This window comes from Psammomys obesus, unplaced genomic scaffold, assembly GCF_907164565.1.
Source record: "Psammomys obesus unplaced genomic scaffold, mPsaObe1.curated_primary_1811, whole genome shotgun sequence".
Classification (NCBI taxonomy): domain Eukaryota; kingdom Metazoa; phylum Chordata; class Mammalia; order Rodentia; family Muridae; genus Psammomys; species Psammomys obesus.
The window spans coordinates 1,410,127-1,431,012 of record NW_026596443.1 but is presented as its reverse complement, the minus strand read 5'-3'; the positions used below and the strand labels follow the sequence as shown (position 1 = coordinate 1,431,012).

Sequence of the window (20,886 nt, the reverse complement as noted above, 5' to 3'; positions counted from 1 at the left end):
CAGATGTGTCTCTGACATCACCAGTGGGTGATCTATTTGAGTTGGTAGGAATGTGGCCTCTGACTTGAGGCATAGGCAGGTGCTCTGGAAGGTGGGATGTGATGTAGTGGTGGCCTCTTACCTGTGAAAGGGACAGATGTGCCATGTGGGTTATGAGACTACAAAGGTTAAGGAATTGAAGGGAGGGGACAGGACTCTGGAGGTTAAGGAGCCAGGGTTATGGGCAGTGGATGGGTGGCCTACGCCTGGACAGATAGCTCCACTCCGGTGCTGAGATGCTGGGGGCAGGGTCCACGTAGGCCCTGTAGTGTTGGAGGTGAGGATGCTGGAGGGCAGGAGCTGTGGCCTTTGACCTGAGGCAATCTGTTCCAGGGTCTGCAATGCTGGTGAGTGAGCTGCAGTGGATTTCTATATATTTGGGATGAGGGTCTCAGGGAGAAGGAGACGTGTCCTCTGACTTTGAAAGCAAGCTCCTCTTCAGCTTGAGACAATAAGGAGTGCTCACATATTCTTGTTTAAGTTTTTGAGACAGTTTCCCTTTGTAAACATAAATCTGGCTGTTCTGGAATTAGCTCTGTAGACCAGTCTGGCCTCAAACTCAAGAGATCTGCCTGCCTCAGCCTCTGGAGTACTGGGATTAAAGGTGTGTATGATAGACCAAAATGCAGTGGTTTCCTTCCAGCAATAATAGAGGAACTGCTAAGCAGAGAGCTGTATTAGGTGTGGTGGCATGTGCCTGTGACCCTCAGCTTCAAGAGAAAGAGGCAGGAAGATTTCTGCAAGTTGGAGGCCTGCCTGGTCTCTATCTATCTATCTATCTATCTATCTATCTATCTATCTATCTATCCATCCATCTATGGTGAAAGTGGACAATGGCCAAAACAACTGTTGCAGAGAAAAACATGAGGGTGGACAATGGCACTCTCTGGGGATTTTTATTGTTTTGCTTTTTCAAGACAGGGTTTCTCTGTGTAGCCTTGAATGTTCTAGACACATTTTGTAGATCAGGTTGGCCTTGAACTCACAGAGATCCACCTGCCTCTGCCAGCCCGAGTGCTGGGATTACTGGTATTCGCCACCATGCCTGGCTCTAAAGGGCTTTGTTTATTCTTTTGTTTGTTTCAGATAGGGGCATACTATGTAGCTCTGGCTATCACACATCTCACTCCGTAGACCAGCCAGACTCAGACTCAGAAATTCACCTGCCTCTTGCCTTCTGAGTGCTGGGATCAAAGGCATGCACCACCACACCCCTCATTTATTTATTTTTTTATTTTTGAGATACAGTCTCTCTGTGTATCCCTCACTGTCCTCGAACTCAGAGATCCTCCTGCTTCTGTCTCCTAAGTGCTAGGATTAAAGGCATGGGCCACCACTGCTTGACTTTTTCTTTCTTTTTGTTTGGTTATTCTGTCTTTGTCTTTCAAGACAAGTTTTCTCTGTGTAGCCCTGACTGTCCTGGAACTCACACTATAGACCAGCTTGGCCTTGAACTCACAGAGATCTGCTTGCCTCTGCCTTTTAAGTGCTGGGATTAAAGCTGTTCACCACCACTGCCTACCTTGTTTACCCTTAAAAGACAAAATTAAATGGGAATTTGTGTGTAAAGGTAAACTATTGTAAACCATCTTACACTTATAAGATTCCTTATTAATATGTAGATCATTTACTATTAGCACACACAAGTATGTATACTGTATACATGGGTAGGTAGTATGCAGAGCAACTCTGTGGAGATAACTCTCTTTTTCTGCCTTTATATAGGTTCAGGGAAACAAACCCAGGTTGCCATACTTGTATAACAATTGTCTTTACTGGTTTGTCATCCTTTTAAACAAACAAAACATTTAAATATATTTCTGAGAACAAAGTTAGGCCAGCTTGATGATTCCGATATGCTGCCAATCATAATTATTATCCTAAATGTATATGTAGTAAAAATACTTACACTGTTCAGTCAATTGCCAAATAGTCTGCAAACTTCTAACTATGGCTATTCTCAGTCGTTTGTTATCCAGTTTTGCTCCCTCTCTAATGAAGTTACAAACTCACAGAGTGTGGGACCACCAGGGAATCTAGCATGGAAGTAGAGCCAGGTGGAGATGGATCCTAACCCCAGAGATCTCTTTCTTGAGATTGGTAGGAATAAGGATTGCTTCCTCCCTGTTCTGAGCCTGCATGCCCCGGCTGGTATAGCTTCAACAACCCCTCTACTCCCACCTGTGGCACCTGATGCAAATAGAGCATCACCTGCATTTCAGCCCCAGCCAATGATATCCACCCACCCTGGCATCCCTTCCCACTCCCCATGGCTTATACAGTCCTTGTCCACCTCGAATAAAGGTACATAAGCTAAATATCGCTTCACTAAATATCATCTAAGAGTTGCTATTTTATTGGGATAGCTCTGAGCTAAGAGAGCTGGAACTCTAAAATCTGAAGAGGTCTTTCCCCCCCCATTCCCCGGCCCAGCTGGACCTGAATCCTGCAGAGCCCACCTGTTCGGGACTCTGGTTCATTCTTTTCTGCTTGGTGTCCTGCAGTGCCTGGATACCTAGTGAGACAAGCAAAATGCAGAACTACAATAGGGGACAGCTCAAACAAGTACCTTTAAACTAGCTTTTCTTTAAGTATTTACTCTTGTTGAGTTTATTTTTCTTTCAGAGTCTGCAGCCAAGGCTAGCCTGCAACTACCCCAAGATGAGAACAATTGTTGATAATGAAAGGCTGCACCTGGGAGCAGATCACCTTGTCAAAATCATGTCCGGATAGCAGGAGCAGTATAAAACAGTTAACAATTTATTGGAGCACCTTGCAAAGACTCAAGCTGAGACTCTGAGAGATTGTACCGTGGCCAAGACGGCTTAACCATGCATATCTTCTGCCCCCCACCCCCTTATTCCTCTACTTTGACTTAGACATTATGTCAGTACCCTAAAGGTGGACTGGGGGCGGGGCTGTGCCACAGGACCCCTTTATACTTTTTCCAGTATGGCCACACTGAACAAATCTCCTCTCCATGCTTTTTATCACCATTATCCCTTTAATCAGCATATTGGAACAATGGATCAGCCCAGTCTGTTAGGTCTGCTGAAACAGGGCTTTTGCCCTGAGGTTTTGGTTACAAGCTGAGAATTGTAAAAATGTCCATTGTAGTGCAGTAGGGTATATAAACACACACCCACACCAGAGCTTTAATCTAAACATTCACATGCCAAAGTCTTTAATAACAATAGCTGTTTTCTCAAATGTCATTTATTAGAAAATACAATTCCAGAGAAAGTAGAAGATACAAGGAACATGGGAAGTAGCTACAGTACATAGACCTCTTTAAGTCAGGGGCATAAAGGGTCAAAATAAAATGACCTACAGGCAAAAAGCCAGTAGCTCATGTATGGTCCAAACATCTGGAAGGTTTCCACTGCTTTCCATCTCCGGTCTCCTGACTTCAGAGCCGGATGTGCACACTATGTAGCCCATGTGGAGGCCAAAGAACAACCTGTATGAGTTGGTTCTCTCCTGCTGTCCTGAAGGTCTCAGTGATCAAACTTAAGTTGACAGGGCAAGTGCACTTACTCACTGAGCCATTTCACTGCTCTGCCATTTTTAATTACGAGAAAAGAAAATGGATGCATTGGCTCATGCCTGTAATCTTAGCACCTGCGAAGTGGAAGGCAAGTAGGTCTGGAGTTTGAGGTTGTCCACATCTATATAGGGGTTTGAGGACAACCTGGGCTACATGATATCCTCTCTCATAAACAAACAAACTAACTAACTAACTAACTAACAAACAAACAAACAAAACTTTCCTTGCTTCTGGCTTCAGTGGAGCTTTTCTCTCTAGTAATGGGGTCACAGGGAAACTGTTAGTGTCCTTGCTGTCTCTTCCCTCATCAGCTGACTCTTGTTTAAAAGGTTAGTTGCCTTTAATCCCAGCCCTACAGAGGCAGAGGCAGGCAGAGCTCTATGAGTTCAAAGCCAGCCTAGTGTACATAGTGAGACCCTGTCTTAAAAAAACAAAACAAGTTAAATTGAAGCCTCACCCATCCCTTTTTTAACTAAGACAACCTTTGGAAACTCAGAGAGTGGATTTTAAATTCATCTGCTGAGAAATAAAGAATACGAGGTGGGCTGGGCATGAAGCTTGGTGGTGGAGTGCTTGCCAATCACCCAAAGGACCCTGGATTTTATCTATAATAGATAAAATAAGAAAGACATAAGAAAGATATGTGTTAGCCAGGTAGTAGTGGTGGAGGCATTAAACACCTTTAATCCCAGCACTCAGGAGGCAGAGGCAGGGAGATCTCTCTGGATTCAAGGCCAGCCAGGGCTGCAAACAGAAAAACCCTGTCTCAAAGAACCAAAAAAAAAAAAAAAAAAAGAAAGAAAAGAAAAAAGACTTTGGTTGGTCTGTTTATTTCTTTTCTAAAGAATGTGCTGCTCCAGTCCAGCCTCCTTCTGGCCAAGAAAATAAGCAGAAGAAACAGTTACATTGGTTAATCCTCACTCTTTCCAGCCCCCCTTTGCTATGGACTGGGCATCCCTTTCTCTACACACTAAACAGCTTTGTGGCCCTATAGAATTCTTTTTAAAGTGTGACAGGAGCAGGGTTTGGGAGAGAAAGTAGTAGAGAGTTTCAGGGGACATTTTCCAAAAACAATGCAGCAAGTGGCCACGATGCACCTGCCTCCCACAGGCATGGCCCAGAGCTAAGGGTTGGCAGCATTTTGTTCCATCAAATATAAGATGGGGCACAGAAGCACCCCAGTGTACTCACCGGACTGGGTGAACTATACAGGGCTGGGAGAACAGTGGTAAGGGGGAGAGGAAGGCATTTCAGCCAAATCCAACCAGCAGGGGAAGAAGAGAAGAAAAACTTTGCCCTAAAGAGCATGGGTCCCTGAATATAGGTCCTTGCTGGAACCCTAATATGGAAGGCCCTTCCTTACACACGTAGGTATCACGTTGCTCTCCTTTGGAGGCAAAATCGGACAGCCCGGAGTGGGCGTCAGTCCCATCAGTCAGTCAGTTCCCCGCACCCTTCCCAGTCTGCCTGAGAGAGGGAGGGCTTCACCGAGGACCCCCGGGCCCCTCCCCGATATTTCCTATAGCTAGAAAACAAAACCCAAAGAGTCCTGAAAAAAAAAAAGTCCAATAAGAACTTTTACCATAACAATAACAACAACAACAGAATCCAAATAGTCTTTCTCTTTTGCCTTCTGAGGCACAGTATGACTCTCTCACACAAAGCTTCCTGTCCCAGTGAGGACAACATTACTATTTCATTTTTTAAAAATAAAAATTAAATATTCAACCCCTCCCCCCCGCCAAGTGCTACTTCAGATAGCCCACAATCCGCACACCCCAAAGCAGGCATTGCTTGCTCCCTTGACACAAGGTAAACTTAAAACTGCCACAGCCCCACAACTTCCAAGGGGCTGTTAGGCACAACCAGCCCCAGCGTGGTCTTCCAGGAGGAAGGGGCAGCTGAGTGCGCTCTCCTCTTTTAGCCCCCTCATGGAGGTCAGGTCCACGTGGACCGTGGGGAAGGCCACAGTCTGCCCCTCCTTAGCAGGAGAGAGGCTTCTACCCCGGCCCTGGGCAGCAACTGCAGGTCTGGGCCATGACTGGGTTCACAGGGTTCCATGGACTCGAGATCCCAGTGCAAACCAGCCTGTCTTCTCCTGGGCCAGGTCCAGCTCCCGAAGGCGGATGTGCACCTCCCCAAGAAGCACATTCTCCCAAAATCCTTGCTCACTTAACACACTCAGCTGGAGCTCCCGCTGCTGTAGGTCTCCCTTGGGGATCCCATCATACACCAACTGCAAACATGAGCAATGGGAAGAGAGGGAAGGTGTGAGGCCAGGCAGTGAGAATCCATGGGGAACTCAGAGAGATGCTCTAATCCCTAGGGCACCAGGTAGCCCAGGCTGTCCTGGAACTCGCAGCAAATCTGCCTCTGCCTCCCAAAGGCTGGGCTTATAGTTATTGGAGCCTCTGAGCATCCTCCACACAGGGCCAGCAGGCTCCCCCTCCTCATATATTATGACCCAAGCCCCATCTTGAGAATTGCAACCCTAGGGGTTTCAAAGCTATCATCACAACCTGGAGTGGTGGTGCACACCTGTAATCTCAGCACTCTGGGAGGCAGAGGCAGGCAGATCTCTGATTTCTAGGCTAGCCTGGTCTACAAAGTGAGTCCAGGACAGCCAGGGCTACACAGAGAAACCCTGTCTCAAAAAAAAAAAAAAAAAAAAGCTGTCATCACAAACGGGCAAGTGGTATACAGTGTTAGGTTTATGAGTATATGGGCTCAGTAGGCAGCTCATTGGTTAAGAGTGCTCCTCTGTCTCAAAGCACAAAACCACCTGAAACTCCAGATGAGATTTGATCTTCTGGTAGCCATGGGCACATTTACATACAAATAAAACCAATATTAGAGTCTCAAAAACCTGAAATAAATAAATACTCAAAGAAGCAGTTTGCCAACCCCTGCCTAAGCTGTGCACCCCACTCCCCACACACCATCTCATTGTAGGTAGGGTTGCAGGTTTTCCGGGCCACTTTGGTTTTCCTCTTTGTGGTTTTCTGAGGGTCAGGAAGGAGGTAAATCTTCACATAGGGGTCAGGGTCATTCCCATCCTGGAGCGGCTGCTGTAATGGAGCGAGAGCAGACAGTGAGGGTTCTGACAGTATCCCTCCACTTTCTAATCATTCCTGAAGCTACAATGATCTACATTTTCTCTCATCCTCCCTCTGGCTTTTTGGAGTACACACCTAATCTTCTTGTCTGCTTTCCTGCTCACTACATGCTGATAAAAATATCTACCATGATTATGTTATACATACATACACACACCCATATATATAATTTTATTTTTCAGTTTCAGTTTTTTGAGACAGGGCCTCTCTACATAGCTCTGGCTGTCCTGAAACTCACTATTCACACCAGGCTTGACCCAAACCTGCAGAGAGCTATCCCTGAGATTAAAGAAATGCATCACCATGCCTGGCTTACAGTACAGTTTTAAGTGAACCTCAAGTCACCCCAGGCATCTTTTCACCATGATTATTTTGTTATTTGTTATCCCCTTTAAGCCTTCAAAGGTACAGATATGAGTCAGAGAGAATAAGCTGCTTGCTCAAGGTCAGCTACTACTGAGTCACTCAGATTGACTCTTTCAGTTTCTGTTTGTTTTTAGAGCCTGGGTCTAACCCATGGCCTCCAAGTCCATGCTTAAGTCAAAGCTGAAATCCTACTACTCAGGAGGCTGAGTCAGGAGGATGGCTTTGTGGTCAAGGCCAGCTAGGGTTACATACTGAGTTCTAGTTCCAGGCTAGCTTGAGACCCTGATTCTCAAAAATAAATAAGTAAATTAAAAAACCCATTCCCTGACACTTAAGTCAGAACACAGCACATTTACCCAAAGACCTGCAAGGATCCATCAGGACTAACACTTCACCCTTCACTCTGGGCTGTGGTTAATGGGAAATAGCAGTTCCTGACAACCCCAAGTAGACTTTCTCCTGAAGTCTAAGTCTTTAGACCTAACTGCTCCCATGTCTGAAGCTATCCTCTCTCAGATTTAAGGCCCTTCCATTGGTGCTCAAGTGATGTTTTTATGCACTGTGTATTCGAATGCTGATTTCTGTACCCAGAGATCTAGTTATGATGTTGGCATTGTCATTTTTATGAAGCATCTCCTGTCTTGATATGTTGTAAATATTTTTCTCCATCACCTTCTGACTGGTTAATAAAAAGCTGAACAGCCGGGGGCTATAGAGATGGCTCAGTGGTTAAGAGCACTGTCTGCTCTTCCAAAGGACCTGGGTTCAATTCTCAGCACCCACATGGCAGCTCACAACTGTCTGTAATGTCAATTTCAAGGGATCTGATGCCTTCACACTAAATACACATAAAATAAAAAATTAAAAAAAAAAAAAGCTGAACAGCCAATACAGGCAGGAGAGAATAAGGGTCTCTCAGGAGAGAGAGGGGAGTCACCATTAGGACAGGGATGGAGAAGAAGTAGCCAAGACAAAACTAAGATGGCATGAAACAGGCCATGTGGCTGGGAAGTACACCAGGCTAGCATAGTCGGGTTAGAATAGCTCAGTATCTGCCCAGCTATAGTGCCTGAAGCTTTTGAGCTAGGGTGGGCATAGAGTGTCCTTATGCTTATACGTTGGTTTTTGTAGATGCCTTATCACTGAGGCCTTCTCTACCCTACCCCTTGATGCAAGCACCAGCCTCTTCTCTCCTCCCAGATTCCTTCTCTGCTTTATTTCTTGTGCAGTTCTCAACTCATTGATACACCATATATCTTCCTTGTCTAACCTACTGTCTGCTCTTTCTAAATAAGACTTAAGCTCCCTGAGGCACAACCATGTTTTGAATTCTCCTGCATCAAGTGTTAATGTATTAGTAGGCAGTAGATAACATTTACTGAATAAATGATGAATGAATATGAACGTGAAGCTGGAGGTTTCTTTGAATCCAAAGTCTATGCTTCTCCTGCTAAGGCCTGGTGCTCCAGTTCCCAGGTAAGCAACATAGGATGGTACACATCGCAAATGTTCAACAAAAGTTCCTTCCCATTCATGATGTCATTAGAACCTGTGCCAAAATTAATTATATACTGCCTTGACTATGCCTAAAGGAAGTCCAGTGGCTGCCCTGTTTATGCTCACCTGTCTATAGGCATCTATTACCATAACAGGGTAGGAAGCCCTCTAGGTCTCTCTTTTCTAAAACTATAATTACCAAAACAACAGTACTACTCAGAAAGGCAAGCATTTCTCATGTATTGTCTCATTTCATCGCCACAGCAAGCCTTGGAGGGAGGCAACAACCTCATCTTAAAGAGGCTCACAGTGCTCAGGGTACCGCAGACCACAGCAAGTGAGCAGCTGTGTCCTGAATCGCCTGGTCAACCGCAGGCCTGGCATGGGCAGCCTGTGGTGGAGGCTCAGTAAACTTCTGTGGTTACTCTCATAATTCGGAGGCAGAGAAGGCCTGACTCATTCAAAAACTACCATCAGAGAGACCAAGGACCAAATGAGGGCTGTGCCTGAACTTACCAAGCCCCGAATATGCATCACCATGATGAAGAGTTTGTTGTTTTTGTAGGAGATGGACAGCTTCACCTCCCCGCCAACCTTCCCAACTGGCCGGGCCCATGTCCCATCTGTAAGGATAAAGGAAACTGAGAAAGGCCCATAGGCCAGGAGTGTCCCTGACTGGTGCCAGGCAGACATTTCTACTACCTGAAGCCCTGCCCCAGCCTGTCAGGTTTCTGATACTCATTGGACTAGAATACGATGTGGCGTTGGGATGAGTCTCCCCTGCCTGAGAGGGTAATCACTAATGAAATAGCCATTCCCTAGGAAACCTAGCCACAGAGCTGTGGACACCACAGCCTGAATGGAAAACCTGTCCCCAGCAAGTAAGCAATTGAACAGGAAAGAAAGTTGACAGAGGTGCTGATGTGGGCTGCCAGCAGGAAGGTACTGTACCTGAGGGCTTTGGAGCTGGGCTGGGCCCTGAAGCCTTCTCATCCCTGGGCAGGGGGTGCAAGAAGGTATATACCAGATCACACTGGAACAGACCAGAAAACAGGGTCACTCTTCAGTAAGACATGACCCAGGAATGGCTAATTTTATTTACACACACACACAAACATGCATGCACGCACACACAGAGACTTTTTTAAAAAAAGAATAAATAAGGGCTGGAGAGATGGCTCAGAGGTTAAGAGCATTGTCTGCTCTTCCAAAAGGTCCTGAGTTCAATTCCCAGAAACCACATGGCGGCTCACAACCAACTATAATGAGATCTAATGCCCTCTTCTGGTGTGTAGGCACACGGAATTATTACTGTATAAATAATAAATAAATCTTTAAAAAAAAAAAGAATAAATAGCTAATGGTTGGATGGGTCAAGGAACAAATTCCTATAATCTCAGCACCCTAAAAACAAAGGGTAGACTATTACAAATGCTAAGTGAGTTCTAGGCCAACCTGAGCTACAGAGTGAGACCTCAAGCTGGGTCGTGGTGGCACACATCTTTAGTCCCAGCACTCAGGTGGGAGAGGCAGACGGATCTCAGAGTCTACAGCTTCAGATGGATCTGGTCTACAGAGTGAGTTCCAAGACAGCTAGAGCTTCACAGAGAAACCCTGTCCCCCAAAACAAACAAACAAACAAACAAACAAACAAACAAACAAACACACCAATACCTCATCTCAAAAACAGGAACAGACAATAAGTTAAAAACAAACAGGGGCTGGAGAGATGGCTCAGTGGTTAAAAGCACCATCTGCTCCTCCAAAAGACGGGGGTTCGATTCCCAGCACCCACATGGCAGCTCAAAACTGTCTGTAACACCAATTCCAAGGGATCTCACACCTTCATACTAATGCACCTAAAATTAAATAAATCATTAAAAATAAAAAAAAACAAACAACAAAAAACCCAAAAAACTCAGGCCACTTCAGGCCAAAAAGCAGTCCTTACTATTTTACTCCTCTCTTCTCTGCTTCCTTATCAACATGAACAGCTTAAGGGGGTGGGAAGATATACCTGAGGTAGCCTGGGGCTGAAACACAACCTTTCTCTGGAAACTGTTTCTAATCAAGCATCAGAAAGGAAAACAAAACAAAACCTAGGCCTGAGGCTCTATGCGATTTAATAGTCACTCAGTAGGCAGACAGACTCCAATGACTTCCTCAGCACTCAAGCCCCTTCCTCTCACACCCACTCACTCACCTCAGCCACCTCAGGGGCTGCATGAATCAAGTGCCAGATGTAGCCATTTAGCTCCTCCCTCCGCCTCTCAGCCACGGCTTCGCCCCGGGAACGGCCAATCACAAAACGACTAGGGAAGCTGGAAAGTCAGGCAAAAAAAATAAATAAATAAAGGGGGGGGGGGCGGGCATAGGGATTGAATATGAAGTCTTAGACATTTCATTTGTGTTTCTAGTTTACCTGCTACTCATTTCCCAGCAGCTTCTCTTCTGGGGGACCTTTGCCTCCCTGACTCCTACTACACTCCCAAGTCTGGGCTCACATCTGTGCCTGGGTTGGTCTTTCTCTCTCTTGTACTCTCTCTCTCTTCCTGGGACCCCAGACAATGCCAACATTTTAACCGTCAAGCATTTTATGACTTCCATGTGGTGTGCAGCTCCGCAGCACTGAAGACATTCCCAGTGTTGCATAAGCATCATTCATAGCCGGGTCCAGAACTCTTTTCATCTCACAGAACTGAAGTATCACACCTGATACCTCAACCACCGATTCTACATTCTGTCTCTATGACTCTAGTCTGCTCTAGGGGACTCCAATGAGTAATGAAGGACTCCAACAGTCCTTCATTTTCTTGTTAAGTCTGAAATCACGGTATGGAGACCACCATATTCTCACTAGTGACTGGTATATTTCATTTAGGCTCGTTCATGATGTAGGTATCAAAGGTCCTTCCCTTTCGATGTTATCTATATTTAAAATTTTTTGATGAGTTATAAACCTTGGGTCATGCTCAGATTCACCTAGTAACCTTGCTTTCAGCTCAGCTAGCTTTCTTTCTGGCTGGTGCTCATGTTTTGTTTTCCAAGAGTGGAGCAGGGCAGTTCGGAAGTCTGGTGATGGTGGCCAGCAGGGGGCGCACTTGTCACCATACCTAACACCAGGCAAGTAGATCCTCATTTTGAAATGGTGCTTGCTTTCTGAAATAGCAGTCCTGTTAGCCCCATCCCTCCTCCTTCCACTGTATCTTTAGAGGACTGGTATGGGAGAGCTACCTGGGCAGGAAGGAAGAAGGGAAGAGCAGGCGCAGCTTATTGTGCAGTTCCTGGAACTCCTCAAACGTCCTCTGGATGTAAGTTGCCTCCTGAGCATTCTCTTTCATCACCTTCACCACATATATCTGCAAAGCCAAAACTCAGAGTACACCTGCCTGACCATCTCCCTACGTGAGGGGAGTAGAAGTGCATGTGTGTGTGCATGTGTATTACTGCAGGAAAAGGGCTCCCAGAAGAGTCTCCAGTGGAAAAAAGAGGGTAGGCAGCACACAGGAACCTGAAAACAGAGACTTCCTGCCTATGACTCAAAGGATTACCCATCAATTCAGCTCCCTGAGCCTGTGCAGGTCACTTCCGAGACCTGTATGGTCTCACTCCCAGTGCAAAAGCCTCAGTAAACTCCAGGGCATACAGGGCAGGTATGGAGAAAGAGTTAACTCCAAGAAGATTGGTGGACTTAAAGCCATAGAAGGTCAGCCACAAAGGGCTACACTTACGTAGCCCTTGTTGGGGTGGAAGATCTTCTCATGTCGGCAGAGAAAAACATCACTGATGCGGCCAGTGCTCTTCAGGGTGTGTGTTCGGGGTGCAAAGGAAAGGGTGAGCCGGTCATCAGAACCTGTGAACTTCATCTGAGCCAGGTTATGGATAAAGAAGTTGAGTTTCGTGGCTACGCTGCCCAGGCTGGACTCAATCAACCTGTTTGTGCAGGGTGGGAAACAAAGGATGGAAGTGGCGGCTCACAAGCCGCTGCACTAGCATCCCTAGGTTGCTCAGCCACCTGCGATGGCAGCATTGCTCTGTCGCCAGGGACCCAGGATAAAGGACCCCTGCCTTCTACCTCTCTCCTTCTCCTCTCCTGCACTCTCTCTGCTGCACTGTCTTTCCTGGGGTCTCCCCACAATATCATTCTTTCTCTCCCCCTCCACATCCATCTAATAAACATCTTCCATATCAGATCTGTTGTTTGTGTGGCATCATTTAAAAATATATCATAACAGTAACCATGGCCCCAACCTCCCTCTGCCATGGCAGCTATCCAACCAGATACTCCCTAAGCCTTGAGCTTTTTTTTTTTTTTTTTTTTTTTTTTTTTTTGGTGGTGGTTGTGGTGGTGGTGGGCAGAGAATCTCACTGTGTAGCCCAGGATGGCCTTAATTCATGGTGAGCCTCCTGTCTCAGCTTCCTAAGTACTAGGATTACTGTGTTAATTTCAGGTTTCCGGTAATCCAAAGATCAAATCCCAGATCAAATTACATTCCCAAAGTAATAATCTCATAGAGTACACGATTGACACACACAATCACCTCATGTAGTTTGAGTTTGTGAATCCTGAGTTCTTATCCCAATTCCACCTGCCAAAGTAGGTGGGAACTTGGAACAGCAAATGTCTAAATGGTACTATAAAATGAAATTCAAAACCATACCAACCTCTGCTCAGGGAGGCTAAATTGTAAGTGAGGTTTGGAGAAGGGGAAGGCTCTGACTGAGAGAACTATTATAAACTGGTGGTGTGGCACACACCTTTAATCCCAGCAGAGGCAAGTGGATCTCTGAGTTCCTTCAAGGCCAGCCTGGTTTCCAGGGCTACACAGAAAAACCCTGTCTTTAAAAACCAAAATTAAATAAATCCTTTTATAAAATCCAGCTTCCACACTGTCTCCTAGACAAAGTCTCTGCTTGGGACCTGGTAATAATGCAGATAAGGGGCTGGAGAGATGGCTCAGGTTAAGAACACTGGCTGCTCTTCCCAACGTCCTGAGTTCAATTCCCAGTGACCACATGGTGGCTCATAAATATCTGTAGTGAGATCTGGTGCCCTCTTCTGGCATGCAGGCAGAACACTGTTATAAATAATAAATAAATCTAAAAAAACCACAAAACACAAAACAACAAAACAAAACACCACAGGTAAGAATAGGCAGTGAGCTGGGTGCGGTGGCGCACGCCTTTAGTCCCAGTCTTCAGGAGGCAGAGGCAGGCAGATCTCTGAGTTTGAGGCCAGCCTGGTCTGCAGAGTGAGTTCCAGGCTAGCTAGGGCTATTACACAGAAACAAAAACAAAAACAAAAACACAAAAGAGAGATGTCAATAGCCCTCCATCTTAGCCTCAGGATGCAGACAGGAACAACGAGAATACCAAGGCAAAACTGAGATAGGAGAGCAAGGTCCAGGCACTGCCTCCCGAGCTAAGCCTTCCCACTGTGCAGCCTGCTCCTGACAAGCTAGCAGCCTGTGGACTACTTGGGTGGGCAGCACTGGTATGTGCCATGTGTTACCTTGTGAAGTAGGTGGTGGCATTGGCCTCTGTGTCCTGAGGTCTCAGGGCGTCATACACATACTTGAGGTCCTCCAGGTCTGAGAGCTCAGGGATTCCACAGGACAACATCTAGAAGAGGAAAGGAGAGCTACCTGAACTATTTTCTCTCTCCCCTAAGGCAGGGTTTTCTGTACTAGGCTCCCGGTCCTTTAGGGTTATAGACAGATGCTGTGGGCAGAGTTTAGAGGGCCACAGGAGATGAGGGGCTAAACTAAGGGGTTCCATATCATGGCTTCTGGCAGTTTGGGTGCCCGCCTCTAGGGAAGGCAGATAACACAGTTGGGAGGAGTGGATCTCTGGGAATTCTCTGGAACAATCCAGGGCAGCCTTGAAGATGGAGCCAGCTCAAAAGGAGGAGGGTTCACAAGGACATGGAGCTTCTCACCAGGCCCAGAAGGTTGAGGAAGAGGTGGGTGTGCTTGCGAATGAGGTTGTAGGCTTGGCAGCAAAGGTCAACAAAATCATGGAAGCGGCTGGAAGGCTTGTCACCCCCATTGATGACATACGCCATGTCCGAGGTGAAGACAAAAGGGGCACGATCCCTGGGCCAAGGGAACATATAGGTAGAAGGTCAATATGGAAAAGGAAGGTCACCTTGTAAGCTCCATCGAGTTCTGTTTTTCTTTGTCCCCTCATATGTGTTCTGACCTGGGATCTAGCAATACTTTCTCCCAGCTACCTACTGCCTTCTCTTCTGCTGAGTCTCACGCTCCTATCCCTCTGCTCAGTCCTAACTAAGGAAGAGAATGGTTGATCTTCAGTATCCACAAAGCTCTGCACAAATTTGAGCTTCATATCAGCCTCCTTGATCCCCTCAGCCCAGGGTTAGCGCTCTGAGGCCTAGTTCTTCAAGTCACAGTCATGCCCAAGCTCTGAGCCACTCCTGCCCTCCACACAGATATGCCCTGCACACTTACCTCTTGATATTGCCAAACATCTGGGCATGGCCCAGGAAGCGGCCAAAATCTATATGGAACATGTGCCCTGTGGTTTTCAGCATGATGTTGTCGTTGTGTCTGTCACAGATGCCCAGGATGTATGTAGCCACACAGCAGCCAGCGCAAGAGTAGATGAAGTTCTCCACAGCCTGTGAGAGTGGAGGCAGGTAGTAGGGCTGCAGCCGGCTTTCACCTGCCTCTCTCCAGTGAACTCCAGCAGTACCCAGCACCTGCCTGCCCTCCGTCATCATATACCAAAGCACATGCTTATATACACAGAAACATCTTCCATATATTCTGAAATAGGAGATGGAAGTTTATGTCTATATACATCCTTCATATGAATTTGCTTTCCTTTGGCTTGGAGAAACAGTGGATGTGAGTGAGCCCAGACTGGGAGATCTTAGTGGACAGAAAGGCTTGATACCTAAAACTTTTCCCACAGGTCATGATAACCCTGACTAGAGTCTTGCTACTGAGTATCGGAACTAAGTGTGCCTCACCCTTCTTCCTGCCCCAAATAACACTCTGTTTCCTGAGTGCTTGGTGCCAGCTAAAAGCTTACCTAATTAAAATCACTGCTCTCCAAAGAGGAGCTGAGACAGCTTCACACTTCCTCCGGTGCTTTGCACTTGAAAATCAGACATCTCTATTTGGTAAAATGTGTTGGAGATATTTTTGGGCTCAATGGGTGGGAAGGGCTGGGGTAAGAGCACTTGTGCTGTAAGCATGAGGACCTGAGTTTGAATCTGCAATATGAAAAAAAGCTAGGTATGGCTGTGCTTGCCTATGACCCCAGTGTGGCAGGACAGAGACAGACAGAGTCTGGGAGCTCACTGGCCTGCCAGCTTAGATCAAACATCAAGCTTCCAGGTCATCAACAGACCCTAACCAAAGCAGTGAAGTACAGTGATAGAGGCAGGCATCTGATGTCCTGCTTCGGCCTGAGCACACACTCATGGGTGTGGCACTGACGTCATTCATGTCTGTGCACACAGACATAAAAAGGGGGTGTGGCATTTGGAAGGCAGAGGCAGGCCTCTTTAAGTTCAAGACCAGCCTGGTTCTAATGAGTTCCAGGGCCAGCCAGAGCTACATAATGAGACCCTGTTTCGAAAAAGCAAATATCATAGAATTCAGCTTCTGTAAGGGAAAGGTAGTTTCTTAGAAAGCACTTGAAGAGGAGCAGAGCCCATTCAATTCCAGTTTAGACTTTACCTGCCCCTGTCACAGGCATTCTTTATATTTTAGAATAAGGCCTCTGGAAGACCATACAAAGCTGTTCCAGTGCCCACCAGTAATGGTACCCTCTTCCTTCCTCCTCTCTGAGTTAGGCAGGCATGAACCTCAATGTATAAGTGATCCCCCTCCTAACTTGAGGGTCTCACTGATGAAATATGGGTGCTGTTTACTGAATACGGCCAAGTTCTCTTCTGGGCACTACCATAAGAAACTACTAGCACCGTGTTTCACTCCTATAATCCCAGCATTCAGGAAGTTGAATCAGGAGGATCACAAGTTCTAGGCCTGTCTGAGCTATGCTACAGAGCGAAGTCCTGTCTCAAAAAAACCACAAAGGGGGAAAAATTAACAAAGTTAGCTTCCAGGCATGTATCTGCTTGTTGCAGACACTTCCACATTTATTATGACTTGCTAGTACACTGGCACAGAGTAATTACAATTCCAACACCTAGCACAGTGCTCATTATGGCAGGCATCCTACACCTGGGAAACATGTTAGCATAAATAGCATATCGGTTTGGAGGAGGGAGCAAAGACTCATAGCAGTCCTCTCCAAGGGGACTATGTTGAGTCAATGTAGGAGTAGCTTTTGAGGCTCAGAAGGAGGAAATAGCTTTCTAGGCAAAGATTCTAAACATGTGCACGTATCCCAAGTGTCCCCTGTGTGGAGTGAGCAGGGCATGAGACTGGGACAGGCTGGCTAGATTATAAAGGCAGTTATGCAGATGTTGGGACTTATCCAGGAGGAGCCTCTGAAGAAAGAACCTAGATCCAAGGTGTGACATGCATGGCTCTGGACTTAAAAAGTCCTTGAAAGCCAGCAGAGGAACCATGAGGAAGCCGGTGGCTCTGGTTTGGTTGACTGTAATGTCCTACATTTACTGATAGGAAACACAGGAAGTGAGGAGAGACAGAAAACTCAGCTTTGCCTCCACTGGGTTTGATTATAGCAGAGATGCAATGGAGGAATCCAGAAAGCAAGGACTACAGAGGCTTAAGCTGCACGGGGAAAAAGGCTACAAGAAGGGCTTTAGTAGGGATAGAAGTCACAAAGGAGGGCATGTTAGTCAGGAGAGTGTTAGTCTGAGAACTAGGGGCTAGGGATTAAACCCCGAGACCACGAACTTATTAGGGCCATCTAGAACCACCTGATCACATGCTCGTCAGACATCCACTGATTATAATTTGGCTGCCTGCATGTATTCCCTCAGGAATAAAACATACCGTTCACCATAAATTACTATCTGTATTCCACTGAAGTAAGCCTTATAGAAATTAACAACCTGACATTTTGTTTGCTTTTGAAATAGTCTGACTCTGCAGCCCAGGCTGGCTCAGAACTCACAGGAATCCATGTGTTTCTGTCTCCTAAGTGCTAGGATTAAAAGTATGTGCCACATTCTGTTATTTTTATTATGATCCTTCCCTTTCTACTTTTACCCAAATTTCATTAACCCAAAGACTATGGTCATGAGGCTGTGGACTGGCCATGGATTACTGCAGGCCACCAAGGCCCTACCATCCCTGGAAGCTCACTTTCTTCCTTCTAGTAGGGCAAGCCAGTCCTCTTTGCTCTCATGTCAGTCTCATCACTTATCTCCATCTTGGATTCTAGTCATAGCCTTGCATGCCAACCCTACTGCTTGGAGCAAGGATCCCATCTAACTCCTGGCCACAGAAAAAGGTGGGCAGGATTAAAATGACATCCAGAGCCTCTGGCTGCCATCTTGGATTCTATGCAGCATCACTGAAGGCCCCGAGAGTGTGAGGAGAACTGGCCAGGACCCACAATTAGGACGGATATAGGCAAGCTCTCAATAGCTTGCCGGAGAGCTTGCCCTATAAGCTATCCAATAAGACCCAAGGAAGGTTTCTCTGACCAATAGCAGGGGATATTGTTGACTGACAATAGTCACCTGACCCATTTGTGGCTACACAGACGTACTGGTCCACACGGAGCACACTCTTCCCTCAGGCAAAGCTGAGCTGGCTCATCTGAGTCATGCACAATGCCTCAGCTATGGGCTTCTGCGCCCCCAGCCCTACCTTTTCATATTCATCCTCCCCAGGGTTGTGTTTCTGTAGCCAGTCAGCTAGGGGACGGTCCTTGAAGGAGCCAGTCACTCCATGCTCCACCTGGATCTTGCGCAGTGTCTCGGCATTGGGTATCATCTCCACCATCCCTAAGAGAGAAGAGACCAGGTTCATGCTCCAGAACAGAGGGAAGAAGTCTACCATAGTCTACCAAACTGGGCTAGATGCTTCCTAAGAGCTAAGTTCCAGGGCCTTTGGGAAAAGTCTACTAGTGGAAGGGACAAACACATGATGGATGATGGAAGGAGACCTTACCCACATCACATATTCTAGACTGGCTCCATGCTTCCCCAGTTCAAAATGTTTCTTTTTTTCTCTTTTCAAATTTTGCTATGGAATTCTGTGTGTGAATATACATATACACACACAGGACCAAAATGAAGTGGGTTTTTTTGTTTTGTTTTCTGTTTTTTTAATCAGTTCTCATGTAATCACCCAGATTCAATGATCACCAACACATTGCTAAGTTAATCTTATCCTCCTTTACTTATCCTTCCAACCTTCTGCTGCTTTAGCTAGAGTATGGCAAAGCAAGACAGCATCTCACTCTGTAGCCCAAGCTGGTCTCGAACTTCTGATACTCCTACCACAGCTGAGAGCTGGGATTGTCACCACTCTCTGTTTTAGGCATGCCATTTCATGCATAAATACTTTTAAGTATAATTAACAGTAACACAGTGACCATGTACTTGTCACATCCATAAAGAAATGAATACTGGCCCCTGAAGCCAGCCTATTTTCAAATTTCTTTTAGCCATCTCAAAACTGCAACTGGTTTGTTTGATCAAGATCCAAAGCCCATAGAGGTTACTATGCCTCCGAGTCTGTTTTGTTTTACAACAGTCTCTCCCTTGCTTTCTTTTTTCAGGTCACCCCTCATCTTCTCATGGAATAACCCCACCCTCTTATTCTCCATTGTTCATGTTGAGAAGCAGGCAAAAAGGCTGTGAGTGAAGGGATGCCCTCCCCAGACTCCCCACTCCCCACTGACCTCTCCCCCTGCCAGTGGAGAAGCAGCGAAAAATGACCATGCGCATATCCAGCCCCTCCTGCACCCAGATCTTGCTCATAATTCGAATCATCTGCAGGGTGAGCATGTCCTGTCGAAGGTCATCCCCACACTGGATAAGGAAGAGGAGTGATTAAAGATTAATTTACTTATTCTTTATATGGTATTACGCCTGTATTTGTGCCTGCAGGCAAGAAGGGGGCACCAGATCTCATTACAGATGGTTGTGAGCCACAACATGGTTGCTGGGAATTGAACTCAGGACCTTTGGAAGAACAGCCAGTGTTCTTAACCTCTGAACCATCTCTCCAGCCCTCTCCCTATCCCCCACTCCCTGCCTCCCAAGAGGAGTGATTAAAACCCATTTCTACCCCCTCCTCCAGGCTTCTAGACCCCACAGCATTCCAAACTACAGTGGCAGGGAGAAACTGTAGCTTCTCCAGCTTCGAACCAGTCACCTGTTAATCTGGTCCACATGAGGTCAAGGAATAAGAGGGAGACACTGATCTCGCAGTTTACCCCTTGTTGCTTCCCCAACTGAACTGAATTATGGTTCCTTTTCTGCAAGAAACCCTCCTGATCACTAGGCCTGTTTGTCTGAGGCAAGATCTCTGTGAGTGGCTTACACTGGCCCTGACCAGCAATATTCCCACCTGGCCTGTGAGTGCTGGGTTACAGACATACACCATCATGTCTGCTTCACCAGGCCTTCTAAAAACTTGAATGTTTATATCAGACCAGGAACGAGCTATCATACACAGCAAGTGTGTACTGTAAGGTTCTAGACACAGAGTACATGTATTTTACTTTTTGAGTGCTGGAAGTTGAACCAAGAGTCCTGTGAATGCTATGCACATGTTCTATCCCTGAGCCCCAGGCAGGTGCATGCCGCCCGGCCCCTATAACATATATCCTGGGACTATCCTCATTTGCTTCTTTCCCATCACCATGGAGGAGCCAGTCAAATAAAAACATGAGGTTCATCCAGTCTAACCAGCACCTCGGATAATTTCTCCAGCATCCAGCCACATCCTCTACTAGAATATAATCATCACCTTACCCATGGCATTATGGGAGAAGCCTTGTCTCCCAGAAAGCACATTCATATTCTGAGTTATCAGTTGCCTCTATTTCTTCTAATACTGTTCTTTGCCTTCTGAGGCCATGCAGAATTATCAAAATCCCTTTTTACCTGATTGCCTAGTATGCCCAAGGCCCTGAGTTCAATCCCTAGCAATGGGGGAGAGAACGGAGAAGGCAAAAGAGGAGGAGGAGGAGGAGGAGGAAGGAAGAGAAGGAAGGAAAATAGAAACAGTACAGGCCTTTCCGGCCAGTCTGGAACTGTCTCTTCTCTCTACTGCTTTCACTTCTACCAAGCAGCAGTAAAGTGGTTTTGCTTTTTGTTTTTTCAAACAGTGTCCCATCATCTAGCCCAGCCTGGCCTGGAAGTCACTACTTAGCCTCGGCTTGCCGCTCAGCAAACTC

At 46.3% G+C, this 20,886-nt stretch overlaps 1 protein-coding gene across 2 annotated transcripts in view; it reads right to left on the bottom strand.

Moving 5' to 3' along the window:
• Positions 1–3,193: 3,193 nt before the first annotated feature.
• Pik3c2b (phosphatidylinositol-4-phosphate 3-kinase catalytic subunit type 2 beta) overlaps positions 3,194–20,886 on the bottom strand; it is a 62,764-nt gene continuing 45,071 nt past the window's right edge. For both annotated transcript variants that reach the window (XM_055598096.1, XM_055598095.1), the window contains 12 exons: positions 19,384–19,513; positions 18,345–18,481; positions 15,036–15,205; positions 14,504–14,660; positions 14,078–14,187; positions 12,297–12,498; positions 11,800–11,924; positions 10,769–10,886; positions 9,517–9,598; positions 9,082–9,188; positions 6,526–6,654; positions 3,194–5,822 (listed from right to left, as the gene is read on the bottom strand). In XM_055598096.1, coding sequence (XP_055454071.1) covers positions 5,634–5,822; positions 6,526–6,654; positions 9,082–9,188; positions 9,517–9,598; positions 10,769–10,886; positions 11,800–11,924; positions 12,297–12,498; positions 14,078–14,187; positions 14,504–14,660; positions 15,036–15,205; positions 18,345–18,481; positions 19,384–19,513 — 1,656 coding nt within the window. In that variant the 3' untranslated portion in view covers positions 3,194–5,633. The remainder of the gene's footprint in view (positions 5,823–6,525; positions 6,655–9,081; positions 9,189–9,516; positions 9,599–10,768; positions 10,887–11,799; positions 11,925–12,296; positions 12,499–14,077; positions 14,188–14,503; positions 14,661–15,035; positions 15,206–18,344; positions 18,482–19,383; positions 19,514–20,886) is intronic.